The sequence below is a fragment of the Danio aesculapii genome, chromosome 10 (genome assembly GCF_903798145.1).
Source record: "Danio aesculapii chromosome 10, fDanAes4.1, whole genome shotgun sequence".
NCBI lineage: Eukaryota > Metazoa > Chordata > Actinopteri > Cypriniformes > Danionidae > Danio > Danio aesculapii.
In genome coordinates this window covers 4786656-4801627 of record NC_079444.1, presented here as the reverse complement: position 1 = coordinate 4801627, position 14972 = coordinate 4786656, and the positions used below count along the sequence as shown (strand labels likewise).

The window sequence follows — 14972 nt, the reverse complement described above, 5'->3', positions numbered from 1 at the left end:
TTGCACAAGATTAAGGTTGAAGGTTGTGGTTTATTTGGTTTAAAGCATTTTGGTGTCCCAGCTTTAAATCCTCTATTCAAAGGTCGACTCTTGTAAATAATTACGACATTTTCTCAACTTGTTTCTTTATGCGTTTTCATGTTCTATTATTTCCTATTTGACACTTTCCCTCCAGGTGGACATTATAACCAAATGGTAAGATCGCACCTAATGGCATGTTTTGTTTCTAGATGCGTCAAAAAGGAAACGTACGAGGCACAACAGCAGCCGAAGAGTAGCCGAATCCTTTTTAGTAACCAGAGGCAGGTGATGAGATTGTGTAAGTGGTGCAGGAGGAGAGGAGTGTGTCCCGTAACACATTCATTTCTCACGTTCCTTTCATCTGCCGCCGCCGACTAACCCATCGCTTTCTCTGCCATCATTTCAGCTCACCACAACTAACTTTTCTTCTTCTTGCGTTCTCCTTAAGCTGACGTGTGGACGAATGTAACCCGAGTAAAAGTGTTAGTCATTTCAGACCAACTCTTGGCTGAACCGCCCAATAGCGTTCACTCAGGCCAGAGGAAAATAGTGCCTCAACGGCTCAAATTAAAAGCAGGTGTTTGCAGCTCCTTGAAAAAAACTCATCTGTAAGTTATAATGGTTTTAGACTCCAGTTGAAAGGTAGACGGGTTTTTTTCTGAGGCGTTCTTGATGTTTGAAACAGGATTGGTGGCCAATTTTTGTAGCTTCCAAACGCAGCGTTTTTCTGTTGAGTTCTTGATCTTTTCTCTAAATGGACACAGGCTGCAATGTTTATGTAATGGCCATCTTTTTTTCAGTTTTCTCTATGCAACAAAATGCGGCAATTTACTTGCCATTGTGTCTTTACAAACACCTATAATTTGCTTTCTTCCATGGAGGTTTTTTGAAGCATCTCTACACTAATTTTCTATGTGGTGCACGCAAAGAGTGACCACTTACCATCAAGGTTTTCCAAACAAAAAAAATCTTTGTAATAGTATTTACTATTTATTGCCTTTAGTTATTTTTAATAGACCCCCTACTCACTTAAAAAAGTTGGGTTAATAACCCAACAGGTAACCCAATGATGGGTCAATTTGGCACCGACCTTCTGTTGGGTTATTTTAACCCAATCCATTGGGTTTTTAAGGTTAACCAAACAATTTGGGTTCCAAACATAACTAATTTGTTGGGTTTAAGGCTCTAATTTAAGGCTCTGATTCCGTACTTCTTGGAAATACCAGCAACTTCCTGAATAAAATGTAGCTTTATTTATGTGTCTATATTAGCATTTAGATGATACAATATAGTTTCCTAGCGAAAGGACAGTGTTTTTTTAAGACAACATGCATTAACCAAAACTGGACGTGGCTCCACGTTGATGTCTCTGCTGGATCCGAAAGGCGAGAATATCTTTAATATGTGTATCATTTCCTCCAAAACAAGAGAAAGCGTTTTTATCCTCATATGGATCGGCTATGAAGCGCACGCTTGTATCATCAATAATTACGAGTCCTGGTGAAACGGATATAAAAAAAACGACACGGAGAGGCAATTTGATTTAAAAAAAAAAAAAAACATTACTACGTTGGAGCTTAAACTTTATAATGCAAAAACAACATCACGTACGTATATTAATACAGCTGTTCTGTGTCAGTTAAATCAGTTGATTGTTGAAATTCAAAAATTTTAACCCAACTGGTTGAGTTATTAAATAAATAACCCATTAAAGGTTAAAAATAACCCAACAAAGCACCAAATATTTTTAACTCAACCATTGGGTTAAATAAATAACCCAACGTTTATATAGTAGTTTTTCGCGGTTTTTGTATTTTTTATTTATTCATTTTTTTCGCGATAAAAATGACTGATTTTGTGGTGGTAATTCCTAGAAATTTGCAGACAATTTAGCGATTTAAAATATATAAATATTAAAAAAAAAAAAAAAATATATATATATATATATATATATATATATATATATATATATAAAATTTATTTACCATATTAGGTAGCCTACTATATTAGGTATGCAATCTGACACAATGACACAAATCATAAAAATAAAGCTTCTTTATTTTGGTCTCTTGTCTTGACAAGATCCAAAACAGATCTAAAACAGTAAGGATTAAGCCAAAGGAAGGCTGTATTATTTTTATGCAAAAATTTACTTAGATTTAGCTCCCCGGAGCATCTGACATGTACCTAACTCAGACATTGCGTTAGGGTTTTCCCCTACCGTAATACACCTAAAACAGAGATTGCCGTAAACTCGTCGCAGGGAAGCGTTTTGGTTTTCTCTCGTTAACTGCAGGGAAAGAGTTAAACGAAATCACTTATCGATTTTATGAACATCATAATACCAGCCGTACGTGTAAAGCACAAATGATGCCTTTCAATTCGGTCAAGTCCAGCGGCCATCATCCTTGAACCATCTCCATCATTGTAAGCTGCTTGCTTTTCTGTCTGTTCCATTGCTCCGTTTTTTTTAGATGTTTGCTCATGCTTTATTTTGCAGTCTAAAGCACGTCAAACATACAAAGCGCCCAATTTGCGCCACAGGATGTCTAATCGCATCTTTGCATTGACTTCACATGAAAATCACTCTCGCTTCATCCCCGTCTGCCCGTCCCCGTCTTTTATAAGGAGTGTTGTGTAGCAGCAGTGTGAATATAGCCAACCTCTAATAGTAAATATAAATTATTTCTATTATTTGTAATCACACTTGATTAAAAACGATCTGTAGAAACACTGTAATTGACGTTCTCACTTTATACATGTCATCAGACGGGGAAAGTCCTGCACATTAATGAAAATCTCTCTCTTATTAGCATAAACAGCCCTGAGTGAGAAGCAGCCGTATTCCATTAGAGTTTGGAATCATCCACTATGGTGAGCGTTTCTAGCTCCACCCCTTTTGAAAAGAGGGCTGGGAGTACAATCTCATTTGAATTTAAAGCGACTGTCATCAAAATGGCACAGTTTGGATCAAAGCCTAAAAGGGCCGGTTTCAGAGAGTTATGAAAAAGAATTGTGGCTTACTTTGAGCTGAAACTTCGCATACACACTACAAGGACAACAGAAACTTATTTTACATCTTGTAAAAAGTGCCATGGTAGGTTCTTTTAAAACAGTGGAGTAACAGTTGTATTTTTTGTGTAAGTTTGTGTGAACTGGAATTAAATTTCATTGGCTATTTCTCAATACCAAGTACGCAAAGTTCGGACTTGAGTCCTTGGAAGTTCAGACTTGAAAGATCGAAATTCCAGAGGACGCGAGGACACAAGTCGAGTACTTCTTCAAATGGAATATCAGTGTAATTTATAACGTCACTTACCTCACTCTGGATTTATCGGTTTTACTTTAACAATTAACAATAAAATGATTTAATTGTATAAAACATGGCTTAACTTAAAATTATTTTAATATTATGAATAAATATTTTAAATTTAAGAAAATTTAAAATGTAAATCACCATAAATGTGGAGTGAAATAAGAATTATACGCAGTCTTGTCTTTGATTACCAGATTTATTAAACTACAATGGACATTATGCAAGTGTAAAGAACAAGACGTAAACAATAGGAAATAAAGATGAAGTTAAGCAATTTGGTAAACAAAGACAGTGTACAACAAGTCACTTAAAGACGATTATAAAACGTAACAATATAACACTGCCAAAATAATAGATCTGAGAACAAACAATGGATTCAAAAACAGGCCGTTAGATATACACAATGTATTAAATATCGTGCTTTAATGGACAGATGAGATCCAGCTACATCTGAGATGGACTGGCTGATGTAAAGCTGCTCTCGCCGGGGGATGTGATGACAGAGCTCCCGCTGACAGGCTAGGGCTCAGAGACCACGAAAATTAAAGCACGTCGTCAAAAACTTTGTAAATTAACTGCAGATTCGAGTATAAAGCAACTACATTATCACCTGAAAAACTCTTAAAACTTTATTTTGTGACACAACAAAGGAGTTTTTTTTATTTTTAATCATGCAGTTTTTCCATTCCGCCATTAGCTTTCGCTGGTTGGGCTGCAATACATTCTTGAATACCGGTGCTTCCCTAGGTTTGCACAAGTCACTTCTCGAAGTGGTGGAGCTAGTACATATTTTATCTGTACTTGGCAAGATGTGAACTTTGAATTGGAACAGTACTTCGGTGAATGTTGAGGATGTTTCACGAGGACAAAGGAATGCAAGTACAGACAAGAACGCATATTGAGAAACAGCCACTATGTTGATTTGCTTCCAACTGAAACAGAATATTGATAAGGGGGCGGGGCTTTCTTTTTGAGCTTCATTACCTCATAACAACCTGACGGTAAAAGGGTGTGGTTAAAAATACTGTTTAAAAAAAAAATATTGCCGCCTCTCCAAACGTTGAAGTAAATGGTGTAAGACATTAGCCCCTTTCACACAGTGATACTGGCAAATATACGGACAATTTTCGGAAAGACTGTACCGGTAACTTAAAAAAAAAGCTGTTCACATAGGCATAGACGTTCCGGAATTTAACCAGAAATGAGCTCTAAATGCCTGCGCTTGTATTTGTAAAAATTTGGCTACATTACAAACTCTGTGGATGGATAAGTATTGTGAACAACTTTGATGAAAACATGGAGCAACACTTTCGCATCGCATATCGAGATGTACTTAATATGTGTGTGCTGGCGCTCACCGGCTGCTTCACGTGCACATGCGTCAAGCAACTGAAGGAAGCAGAGCTTGAAGGTAAACAAACAACGGCTTATCAAAAGCATTTTATTGATAATTTTTTACACAGTTGGCAATAAGAAGGAACAGAACCGTTATCTGTCTAACATCTAGCAGCTAAATGTGTCTGGAAAAATATTTAAAGGCTTTTATTTTCATAAACAGCGTGATGTGAATGCGTCTGAATGTTCTGATTGGCTAAAGTAGACGTCTCACGTCAGGTTGTTTTAATCGCTACCGTGCTTTTTCCGGCAGTTTTTCTTCTGCGTTCACACAGCACAGCATTCTGGCAAATTACCGATAATGTTACAACTTCTCTTTCCGGAAAATTGCCGGAACAAATTTACCAGTATTTTCGAAAAAGGGCCTGTTCACACACAGACCTTTAGCACTGCATGTGTAAAAGGGACTTTTGATTGAAGATTACAAAAACAAACAACGTAATACAACAATAAAACAATAACAATATACATGCAAAGTTAGGCAATCGCCACTCGTTTCTTTAAAAATCTTAAATTTGCTTTAGTATTTACTTGGAATTTGGACTTTATGTAACTCGAATTCTAATATTTTTAAGTCATAATCATGAATTCCTATTTGAATACTCTTTCAATGTGTTGAAACAAGAAGCTTCAATGTTTTGTTAACTTTTTGTAGTGAAATCACATAAGGGTAAATGATAACAAAGCTTTGATTTCATGTGAACTATTCCTTTATTTAGCTTTTGGTCATATGTGTTGAACATCTTGAACCGTGTGTTGATCTAGCAGAATTTCTGTTGGGCATTTATGAAGTTCATTTTATAGACTTCTTCTTCTCGAGAGAGAAATTGAGCGTCTGTTGAGAGTCAGAACGGAGAACAGCCGCTTCATATTTGTGTTCTTTTCCCTCCCTCTGCGTTTGGCTCTGCTGTAAAACGATCTGGAAGAGATGAGACTCTCCTCAGCCGCTCTTTCCAAGCGTCTCTGCCCGATCATGTTTTTTTCTCTCTCTTTCATTTTTCAATTCTCTTCATTGCTGCTTCCATGCACTGTGTTCTTGGTTTCTAATCACCGCTTTTGTGTTTGTTGATCTTTCCACGAGTGTGTTTGCACTCCGCACATGTGAGCATGTTTTTGCTCTCTTTGATTTGAGTGAGCGTGCGTTCATACACGTGTGAATGTGGGGAAAAAAATCAACTACGATGAATTGAATTCACATGGTATACTAACCTGGTGCAAAGAAAACTTATTTTGGTGACAATGTGGCAAATTAACGGCTGTCCAGCACTGTGGTGTTTTCTAAGGCATTATTAACTAACCGCATGTCCTAAATGTTTCTACTTTTAATTGTTTATATATACTCAAGGTTCCCACGGGGTCATGGAATTTCTGAAATATCATAGATTTTGTCGTTTTAAGCCATTGGAAATCAGGAAATATACACTACCTGACAAAAGTCTTGTCATCGATCCCAGTTGTAAGAGCAACAAATAATAACTTAGATCTAATAATAGATCTGTTGAGTCATCTGCATCCCAATCATAACAAATACTGCAGAAGACCTATTGGAACCCGCAGGGACCCAAGATTCTGTGCAGATGGCACATAAGAAATTTGAACAGTGTCCTTGCTGGCCAACTTCACAAAAATGTACACCGTTTGGTTAATTTTGTGTTCAGTTCAGTGATCACAGAATCACAAAACTCTTTGAAGGACACAACAGCTGCTTGTTTTTAAATGCAACTATTTTAGTGATTGAAAGTCATAAAATAGGCGGCGCAGTGGCGCAGTAGGTAGTGCTGTCGCCTCACAGCAAGAAGGTCGCTGGTTCGAGCCTCGGCTGGGTCAGTTGCCGTTTCTGTGTGGAGTTTGCATGTTCTTCCTGCGTTCGCGTGGGTTTCCTCCGGGTGCTCCGGTTTCCCCCCACAGTCCAAAGACATGCGGTACAGGTGAATTGGGAAGGCTAAATTGTCCGTAGTGTATGTGAATAAGTGTGTATGTGTTTCCCAGTGATTGGTTGCAGCTGGAAGGGCATCCGCTGCATAAAACATATGGATAAGTTGGCGGTTCATTCCTCTGTGGCGACCCTGGATTAATAAAGGGACTAAGCCGAAAAGAAAATGAATAAATGAATGAATGAATGAAGTCAGGAAATTTGACATTAGGTTTAGAGTGGACAGTGCATTGTTTTAAATAATATTTTAAATTTACAATGGATTTCATTTTAGTTTAGACAAAAAAAATCATTGAAAATGAAATAAAAATTAAAAACAATTAAAATTAATTAATATATGTATTAAGTAAAAATCAAGACATGATCATATTTGTAATTGGGTAAAATAAGCCTAGTCTAGAGGCCTTTGGCTTTCATATAAGCCACTTATAATAGCAAATAATCAACTAGAAGTCAAGTTATTATTTGTTGTTTCTAAAACTTGGAAAAGCGACAAGACTTTTGTCAGGTAAAGTATATAATTGTTATATATATATTTTATTTATTTATTTTTTGTTAAGTGCACGCCACTGTAGACATCTTATAGTGACATTTCTAGCAGCTCGTTAGCATGCAAACAACACTACTTCAAGTTCAAGGTTTATTATTTAGTGCATGTTTTACTGTGCGTTCGCACCGAAGGTGGCGAGAGTGTCAAAGTTCGCTCTGGTTTCCCTGGCGGCAACGCTCTGGCTTCAGAGCTCCGGTGGCAAGAGCATCTAAATTCACTACATTGATCTCGTATTTAAAGGAGCCGTTGCAGCATATCAGCAAACCAGTGACATTCCCGCATTAAAACATGCGTGAAGGTGTTGCGCACTTTTTAACAAATTTATTTAACAATGGAAGATCAAGTTGTTGTGTGTGCTGTGGCTTTGCTTCACTTGTCCAATATCTGTCCATATGTCTGAAATATTCTGAAATCGTCATAGTTAAATTGAGATTTGAATTGTTTTTGACATAAAACATTTTTTAAAGATTATATAACATTAATGCACATCAGTATATCTACAGTAACTTTTTTAAATATATGTCCCTGTAAGAAAACATAAGTAATTGGAAATCCAGCGACTGCAATAATCAAACCCTTGGCAACAACTGTCTCAGAACCAAAGTTCCCAGGATTCTATGGAATCCTTTCAAGCGGTGGACTTCTACAAAACTGCTTCATAGCTCATTATCATTAAGTTGACTTGATATCAACGCTTGTTGATGCCCACACTGGCGAAGACACACCGCGCCGCTTTTGCCGCCAACTCCCATTGAAAACGAACGACTTTCGGGTACTTTGACACCCTCACCGATTTCAGTGTGAACGCACTTTTAAACAGTGGGGTTTTTTTGGTAGCCCCCAAAGCATTATGAAATACATAATTAGTAGCAATTGAATGATTTGTTTATTCGTGTATTTTTTAGGTTGGATTCAAGCATGTATAAAACAGTTCTTTGAATATGTTTTTTATTGGTTACTGTTTTCATTCTTCTAGCTTCGTAAAACTGGTCAGGTTCGAGGCACCAGTGCTGCTCACGAACAATGAGGCAAACCTTCAAGAAATCTTCTACGATGACGAAAGACATCAAGACCGCATCCAACCAAACCAGCCAGCGGCAACGCCGTCCTCCACCAGACTTCAGAATGACACAACGATCAGTAGTACTGTAAAACAGGTGGACACACTTTTTCACTGGACAAGACTTGACCTGTTTTCTAGAATCAGGCCGATTGTTCCAGTGACTGTTAACACTTTAAGACTTCTAGAAATGTCAGATTATTGCTGTTTGGTTGTGTTATTCCATCTCAGAAAAAGAAAAAAACTTAATTTTGGCAGGCATCGGACCAATTGTTTGTTTCTGTTTGGTTCTATCTGTTTGTAACGGTTCACGTCTTTTCTTTTCTAGTCTGTTTTTAATTCCCCCCCCCCAGATGAAGCACTTCTTTTCGGTTTCTTTGAAATTTCGAATCACGGTTAAGAGGGTTTTTATTTCTGTAGTTTGTGGTATCAGTGTAGTCCTGCCTATCATGTCTTGTTTTAGGAAAATGTGCAACGCTACTGCACAGCATGCACATGTGTGCACACGAACACGCATCCACCTCGCAGAATACTTTTCAAAGCAAGTGGCTTTTGCATGAGCTCAGGCATGTTCTTTTTAGTGGCTGTTTTTTGGAGGGTCTCCGAGACCCTTCAAGTGAAGCAACCCCTCAGGACTCATCCAAAATCCAGACTAATTACTAGAGCAAATCTATGCTGCTGCTGCTTTTTTACTTTTACAGTTGCTTTTAGGCCAGGCCAAGTGCTTTTATATCGCTAATCTACCTGTAATTCTCTCAGGGTTCCCACAGTCACGGCAAAAGCCTGGAGATATCAGGGAAAAGTTGTGATTTCCAGGCCTGGTTCATTACACAATGCGTTTAATTTAGCCCCTCGTTGTTTTTAAAGCAAGAATCACTGTTGCAAGAACAGTTTCAGTGCAAATTAAGTTAAGTTGAGCTTAGGTTTTTGTCATTTTTTTTTGAGGTGTAACTACTTTTCCAGTTGGATGAATCTCTGGTGACTGACATAACCTCATGTGAACGACGCTTTACTGATCCCTTTCTGGTTTCCTTGTGCACACTATGCAAATGATATTGGCGTTGTCATGGCGACAAATTTATTCGGTGTCACTAAACAGGCACAGTCGGTAAGATTCTGTCGCACAAGTCTCATGTTTGTGGCTGTAGTTTTTTATTATCTGCTCCTGAATCGTTGAGTCGCACTGCATATTTGAAATATTATTCAAATAGATTACTGTAACTCTTATTTATTTTTTTGCTCTCTTTTTTTTTTTGGTAAAGCTAACTGGGGCATGCTGAAAATTCTTTGCCACATGATGGCAGTAGAAATCATACTGAATTTCATCCAGAAACTTTTAATTCAATCAAAAAATAAGTTCTTTTAACATAATAGTTGAATGTTAATCAAATACAGCTCTTCATTCAGATCACATGAGGACACTTTTTGGTTCGTTTGGATTTTTAATGAGTAAATGAATGTTGAAATGACCATCAGCTATGCGTAATGCATTATTTTAATTCTTAGTTCACTATGTAATATACTAGTAAAGCAGAAACGTAATCTTACTGTAAAGTGTTACCCATTGATTTATATAAAAAATATATATATTTGTATAACGAATATCACTCTAATTTCTTTTGGTCTAATTTGATCAAGTGTGGGAACCCTGACCTCTGCACCTGAATGTGTGCATAGACGCCTCAAGTGATGCTTAGGACATTTTAAAGAGCTTGATTTTTATACTGTTTATATATCGTACCAGGTCGGAGTTGCAGGACGAGACAATTCCGTCCTGCTCTCTGGCAGTCCTGCACCAGCTCAGATACAATTCAGCCTTGCAAAAAGAGTCGCCTGACCTCCCTATGCAGGGCTGTTTTATATATATTCTTGTTCACAGTAACAGGTTTTTAAAGTGTCTCATGTCTACGCTTCTCAGATTCTGTCCGGCACTCCTGGTTCCGTTAGGAAACTAGCTGAGAGCAACGGACAGATTTGATTTTTATCATACTTTGTGGCCAGTGCGTTAGTATCGTTTAAATACACTGTGAATAATATCTGCAAGTTAGCAGTTTTACTCATTTATTTGTGCTTTTGGATTGCATTATGGGACCTTGATCTTTCTTCTAACAACTTTTAATCATAACGTTCGAATTTCGTAATGTTCGAATTAACATTTTTAATAGTTTGAAGTAAGAATCCACCGATGTGGATTTTTGGGCCGATATCAATAACCAATAACTCTTTAGATTTGGAGGCCGATAACCAATATATGAAGAGTTTAGATGCAAAAAAACCTCTAAATGCCATCTAAATTTTCCTCTAAAATGAGCATTTTTATCAGACTCCTCTGTGTTTGTTCAGTAATATCACTTTTATGGCAAAGAATGAGTCCTTTTCCTGGTCTTTAAGGTGACATATCTCAACCTAAACAAAGGTGGCTGAATAAAATTTCATTTTCAACGGAAATTCCAGACAGCACTTACACAGTCTTCATGCATAGCCTGATAAATGTAAATAGTTCAAAATGTTATATTTTTATACAGTGAACAACTGATTTTATTTTACAAACTTCATAAAATTTTGAACTGATCTTATAAACTGAATAGCAAAAAGCGATCATTTCAAAATTTCAAGGTGATTATATAGACCAATATTCACGATTTCACATGCCAAAAATAAATGATTTCCTTTTCTTCGCATAGCAAATTAACAAGCAACTTGACTGCCGCATAAAAAATGGGTTAAATAACAAAATGGGATTTAATTAACAAAGTTGAATATATTTTAAATAAAATGAAAGAACTAAGAACTGAAACCAGCTCAAATGTTCTCGAATAAAACGTATTACAGTAATGTACATACGTACTAGGCATGGGCCGGTATAAGATTCTGACGGTATGATAACCTTGGATAAAAATATCACAGTTTCACGGTATTGTGATTACTGCTCTAAAATAAGTTCCGTTTTAAATGTCTGCGTGAAAAACAACAACTTGTTTCCCCTTTGAACACAATATATTTTATTTTGAGAAACATTTTAGATAGCTTGGAACGGTGAACGATGTCAGGCTAAATAATTAAAATCATTCATTGACTTCTGCTGTCTTCAAACACATGGATTTCTTTATAGTTTATAACGGCTTCTTTGGATGTTTTTCTGCTGGAGATACTGTTGTACTAAAAAATAAATAAAGTAAATAAAAGATCTTACCTACCTTAGGAGAGTGGCATAGCAGAAAATTCTGACGGTTTTAAAACCTTGACTTTTACAAATCGCGGTATACCTTGAAAACGGTTATCCTCCCATGCCTAATACATACAAGTATGTGATGTCCGAAAAACGTTTTGAGAGGTGTTTTTGACAGTTCACCCCCGCACAAGCAAAAAGCTAAATACTTATATTACTTTAGAAAATGTGGCATTAATTCATCCATTTGGCATTTTAGATTCTGTTGAACGCGTCAATCAGACAACGCTTCTATGTTCGTTCTTGCTGTCAATCGCGGAATAATAATCGATGAAAGGTTTATGATAAACTGCTGTGAGTTTGAAACTTGCAGGCGCTGTGACACATTTGTTTACGCATTTAATATTTCAACTGAGGCGATGTAAAGCAAGATACTCAATGACTACGTTTACATGGACACCAATAATTCGATTTTAATGCGATTAAGACGATACTCTGATTAAGAGTCTACCATGTGAACAGCGTTGTTTGATTAATTTAATTTAATCAGATTAAGCTCATAATCAAACTAAAGAGAAATCGAGTTTAGACATTTGGAGTATGCCGATTTCCGCATTATTGAAGTGCAGTACAGGCAACACCTTAATCGAATTATTACCGTCATGTAGGACTCTTTGCCGCGTTTTGCGACAGGATAGTCCACAGCCACACACACACATGGCTGTTTGACCTACCCAGTCAGTGCAGACCACAGACACCTGCATCGTGAAATGCGGAGTTTTTTTTTCTTCCATTCAGCATGCGGTATGAACTTCTATTAAAACAACTCTTCCAGCAGTTCATAGTTGCATTCAATACCTCGTTTGTCACGGGGGGCATGCATGAAATGATTGTGAATGAAAGCGAAAGTGCTAAACTGCAGTTAAAGTCGACGAATTAAAAAATTAAACACCCGAAATTGCATAAAACTCTGGAGGAAATGCGGATGACGCAATGACGTTAATCTAATTATGTGCTATAACATTTAAAACAGGATCACGAAAGTAACACTCAGAAAGCAGCTCATGTAAACACCTTAGTCTTATTATTCTCTTGATTAGATTCAAGCAAATAATTTGATTACTGATGTCCATGTAAACGAAGTCAATGACGCTGTATCAAACATATCTACAATGATAAGGAGTATGGGTACTTACTGAGTTTTTAACATACAGATAGAGAGGTCGGACTTTGAAGGAATAAACAATGTGAGGAAAGCTCCATTATAGTGCAGTGGACAAGTCTAAACATGTTCCACCCACGCATACGCGAGGCAGGCAGTTCTGTACAATTATGTTATCGGCTTGAAGATATCAGCCTAATTTTGATATCTGATGGATAACGATAACATTAAAAATTGCATTTATCGGCCGATAACAATATGGCTGCCGATATATCGTGCATCTCTTGTTTAACGTGATGTATCGTCTGGATTGGGGTTGTATGTTAAGGTACAAAAACTTGCCAGTACATTTACAGATTTATTTCTCTATACATTATATTATTCATTCAATTTCCTTCGGCTTAGTCCCTTTATTCATCAGGGGTCGCCACCGCGGAATGAACCGACAACTTGTCCAGCATCTGTTTTTACACACTCTTTCAGCAGGAAACATTCATACACACTCATCATTCACACATACACTACTGCCAATTAGATTATTCAATTCACCTATAGCGCATGTCTTTAGAGTGTGGGCGAAACCGAAACATCTAGGAAATCCATGCTAACACAGGGAGAACATGCAAACTCCACACAGAAACGCCAACTGACTCGAACCAGCGAGGTATTTTATAACTGTGCGTTCAGATCAAAAGCGTCAAAGTAGCCGGTAGTCGTTCTTGCTGTGTGGCTAACCACTGAGCCACCATGTCGCCTATTACAGTGTTTCTCAACCACGTTTCTGGAGGACCACCAACACTGCATGTTTTGGATGTCTCCATAGCTGTCACACCCATTACAGGTCTTTCAGTCTCTGCTAATGAGCTGATGATCTGAATCAGGTGTGTTTGGTTAAGGAAACACGGAAAATGTGCAGAACCGGTGGTCATCCAGGAATATGGTTGAGAAACACTGACTTATACTATTTCAAAGTACTGAAATGTTAATAAAAGTCGCCTTGTTAAACGTTAGAGTTGAATTTTCGACATCCAAAGTCGACAGAGCAGAGATCAAGCTCCCATAATGCAATTCACAGCCGTAAATAAACGGAAAACACACAAAATACGAACACTGTTAATTAACAGATATTGTTTTTACAGTGGAGTCGGGCTTTCATGGACAGCTGATGGCCGGAGTTTGCAATTGCTTGCAAACTAGTGCCTGATGCCTGCGTCGAAATTTTTAGAATCATGATCGTCGAGGTCGTCGATTTGCGATAGCTTTTTGGATCGATTTGCTTCTCGCGTCCCTCCCATTTCAAGGTCCACGAATGTTCACACAGTCTTGCAGCTCGTCATACGACGGGCTTCTTCATGTAATTAAAACGATGTTACCTGTTTGTTTTCTTCATAAATCTTGGTGTTCTGATTGGGAGGATGTCAGATTCCCCTTCTCTCTTTTTCCCCCCTTTATGTTTTCTAGATTATAATTAAGCAATCAGTGCACTGACGTCTGTTCACCAGACTTGTCTACAGAAGACTGTCTCGAGTCTCACGGATTGTGTTTACTTTTGTACTCGTACATAGCTTTTAGGCTAGCAGGGACCGGGTGGGAGCGATGGGAAGAGGTTTGGATATTATTAAGGAATCCTATATTGTAATCTTAAGTATATCTGCGCACTTGGGATAATCTACTGTTTTAGGGGGAGGGAATTCCACAATGCTGTTTACTGTCTTTTTCTGATTGTTTGTTTGAAAATCAGGGGAAATATCAGTGAATGTACAATTGGTGTGCTTTATTGTTTTGCTTTCTTTTCTTTTCCTGCAGCTTTTGAATTGGTTATAAATGTAACGATTAACAGTATATCTAATAAATTTTTGACACCGCTCATCCCTGATCTTTTTTTATTCCTTCTTCAGTTCTGTTTGGTGTAACATGTTTTATTTTGTGTCTATTTTTTTAATGTCTGGAATTTTTTTTTTTTTTTTGCTCGAAATCTACTTTACACTCTCAGAAATAAAGGTACGCGAGCTGTCACTGGTATATGGTACCTTTTCAAAAGGTACACTTTTGTACTTGGAGTCCATATTGGTACCTCAAAAGTATATATTAGTACCTAAAATATTTAAGAGGAACTCTTCTGTATTTTATAGGTACTAATATGTACCCTTGAGGTAATAAAATGGACCTTTAAGGTACAAATTTGTACCTTTTGAAAAGGTACCACCCAAGTGACAGCTCGCGTACCTTTATTTCTGAGAGTGTAGTATATTGTAAATGTATTAGGAATTCAACCGTTATTTTATTTCTGTAACTATATATAGATTTATTCACAGTGTGAATAAAGGCCGGTCTGATCTCCCTATTTAACTTTTGATCCCCCCTGA

The 14972-nt window shown here is 37.3% G+C and overlaps 1 protein-coding gene across 1 annotated transcript in view; it reads left to right on the top strand.

Moving 5' to 3' along the window:
* The window catches only part of pitpnb (phosphatidylinositol transfer protein, beta), a 48858-nt gene extending 34383 nt beyond the window's left edge, over positions 1–14475 (top strand). The window contains exons 11-12 of the mRNA XM_056466142.1: positions 231–319; positions 8192–14475. Of these exons, the coding sequence (XP_056322117.1) occupies positions 231–278 (48 nt within the window). The 3' untranslated portion in view covers positions 279–319; positions 8192–14475. The remainder of the gene's footprint in view (positions 1–230; positions 320–8191) is intronic.
* The last annotated feature ends 497 nt before the right edge of the window (positions 14476–14972 follow it).